General features: G+C 39.4%; 1 protein-coding gene across 3 annotated transcripts in view; it reads right to left on the bottom strand.

Moving 5' to 3' along the window:
• The window catches only part of galm (galactose mutarotase), a 10,387-nt gene that overhangs the window by 4,971 nt on the left and 2,549 nt on the right, over positions 1-2,867 (bottom strand). For 2 of the 3 annotated variants that reach the window (XM_014003789.1, XM_014003708.1), the window contains exons 2-5: positions 2,110-2,310; positions 1,734-1,888; positions 1,239-1,352; positions 216-308 (exon numbers count right to left, since the gene is read on the bottom strand). In XM_014003789.1, the coding sequence (XP_013859243.1) occupies positions 216-308; positions 1,239-1,352; positions 1,734-1,888; positions 2,110-2,296 (549 nt within the window). In that variant the 5' untranslated portion in view covers positions 2,297-2,310. The remainder of the gene's footprint in view (positions 1-215; positions 309-1,238; positions 1,353-1,733; positions 1,889-2,109; positions 2,311-2,867) is intronic. The other variant, XM_014003868.1, reaches the window with a different exon arrangement.

Below are 2,867 nucleotides of genomic sequence, written 5' to 3'. Positions count from 1 at the left end.
CCAGTGAAATATATTTATGTTTGTGGTTGTAATGTGACAAAATATGGAAAAGTTCAAGGGGTATGAATACTTTTGCAAACCACTGTATATTGTTCACATAATGTGACATTAATCAGATATTTAACCTTGCATTTTCTCTTCTATCTTCTATAAATATTTCCTGAAATACGGTTTAGTTCTATTGAACAATGATGTGGTTGACCAGGAGCCGTTACCTGCCCAGATAAGTTGAAGTAGGAATGGTTGGTGAGGTTGATGGGGGTGGTTTTGGTGGAGCGGGCTCGGTATTCAGCTGTGAGTGTTTCCCCCTGTCCAAACAGCCCAAATCTGCCTTAGTTCACACATTAAATAAACAACAAATAATGACTAATAAAAATAACTACAGTAGTTTTAAACATTAAAAAACATTCGACCATTCGATTCTTTTGCCCCATTTTTCTCGTCCAGGTCACTTCAGCTTGAGCACACAAGTTTTTGACACCTGCACTGGAGCTTTCTTTTGACTGAAAACAGGTCTAAAACCCACGCCGACAATTAATATTTATTTTAAAAACTGTTTCAGCTCTTCCTGTCTTCATATCAAATGTGTACTCCAGTAGAATAAATCATAAATGTAGGGGTAGCCGCCAAGGCTGGTACAAAACAAGCCGATGTGGATGAAGGTGGTCAGTGAAATAATGTGCAAGGCCAAGAATAGAGTTTTACATATTGCACACGTGAAAATAAGCAGTGACTTTCAAATAACAGCCACACAGAACATGATTGCGTGACTTACTGGTCACAAAAACTCAGAAGTCAGTGAGGCTGCAATCAAAAGTTTGTTTATTTTCTCACTTTACAGAGTCAAGTTTGAGACACCAGCTGCTTTCTGACAGCCTTTGTCCAGTGAAATGCTGCTTTAAGAAAAAATCTTTTTGGTACAATTTATCCACAGCCTTTAGGCAAATCGGAAATTAGCTGAAAAAAACTGAATTGAAATGGAGAAGTGATGTGGAGGATGGTGAAGCAGCTTTTAACTGGGTACTATGACTCAAAAAGTAACATAATCTAAAAAAGGTTTAGACTTTCAAATGTAGTTTTTGATGTCAAATAGCTATAGATAGATCTCGCAGCGATGAGCGAGTTCTACTGATCATCACCCGCAGTGCTACATGTTTGTAGTGTAGGTACAGTTTGTATCTTTCTGACTTTGCTTCCCCACTTTAGAACTTAAACATGTGCCTATGGCTGTGTTTTACCTGTAGAGTGTAGGAGACAGAGACCTGAACCTCACCAGGATAGCCCTGGTCTCCATCTGGACTGGTGAGACTCAGGCTCACACCACCGTCCACCTCTGTAGCGAGCCAGATAGCCTGGACAGAAAGAAAAAAAATAGCTATATGAATTTGGTTCATAGGATTTGGGAACTACATTCCTTCAAGTTAATTATGACAAAGTGGGGGTGGAGTGGTACTAGCATTGAATTAATACAGTATAAAGCTAAACAATGTACAATGGTTCTAGGTTAAGTACCATTTAATAGACATATGGTGACATCTGGTGGTGAGAGAACATCATGCTTCATATTGAGCATATTGTAATAAAGTTCTGTTTTGTGCATTTGTGGAGCCTAATAAACAGTAACAGGAAAACAAATGTTTCCATCAAGAACAAAGCAATTAATTGCCACAAATTCCTAAATTACTCGTTCAAGTTAGCAAAAAAATTAAAGAAACAAATGTCTTCTGTCTTACCTTATTGAAGCCTCGTAGGCCTCCATGTAGTGCATTAGGTCCGTTGTTTATATCAAGTTGGTACTCTTTTCCTTCCACCACAAAGTGTCCCCGAGCAATCCTGTTGGCTACACGGCCCACCACAGCGCCCAGATATCGTTTATCGGACACATACCCTGAAAGCACAAGCTCTAATTACCACAGATCATTGTAATCTCCATTTCCAAAGTGTACTCTTGAAGAATAAATCATCAGTGTGGGTGACTGCCAAGGTGAGTAAACAGGGGGTTGAGGTGCGAACCCAAAGAATGTATGGGTATGTCACGGCCAAAGCTGCAAAGGTATGATTAAGCAAAGATATGTATAAATGAGAAAACTGGATTGTTTTCTGTCTTACCTTCCAGGTCATCATAGCCCAGGACTACATCCTCCATTTTATCATTCTTCCCTTTGTAGTACACAGACCTTATAATGGCACCCAGGGTGAGGACCTCCACCCGCACCATGGAGGACTGAAGGACCCACATGTCCACGCTGCCCACGCCGCTCACTGTTCCCCACTGCTGATGGCTTACCTGAGTCATCTCGGATCTTAAAGCTGTCACAGTAGAGCAGAAACAAAGTATATCTATTTAGTACAGCAGTAGACAACTTTCTGTTTTTACATTGTAATATATATTAAACAAAGCCACAACTTCCTGAACCAAGGCTGTGTACAAATACAGAGAGGTGTACTGTGGGACTTCCAGATCCAGACAAGTAATGGTTAACCAACGACACTGTGATGACTGACAAATTACAAAAGGTGGCAGTGGTGAGCAGATTAAAGGTTAAACTGCTGTAGTAATCAAGCAGCTGTAAAGAAGGAACACAAGAAGCTTGAGTAAAAGCAAGTGCTCCAAAAGTTAACAGAGAAAAGTTGTGGGGAGTTAGGGCCTCCATGATGCCAGTGGTCATCAGGCAGGGTTCAGTAAGTTAAATTTAAGACCTTTTAAAGACCTTTTAAGACCATTAGCAATGACATTTAAGACCAAATTGACGCATTAACAGAAACATTCAAATGGTCCCAGAAATTTTTACATAGAAACCTTTTATTGCTATCAATTTAAGTTATTAAAGAATATTTAATTTTAATACAAGAACACTAAATTATTT

The sequence above is a fragment of the Austrofundulus limnaeus genome, unplaced genomic scaffold (assembly GCF_001266775.1).
Source record: "Austrofundulus limnaeus strain Quisiro unplaced genomic scaffold, Austrofundulus_limnaeus-1.0 Scaffold0, whole genome shotgun sequence".
NCBI lineage: Eukaryota > Metazoa > Chordata > Actinopteri > Cyprinodontiformes > Rivulidae > Austrofundulus > Austrofundulus limnaeus.
This window is presented reverse-complemented; position numbering and strand designations above follow the sequence as displayed.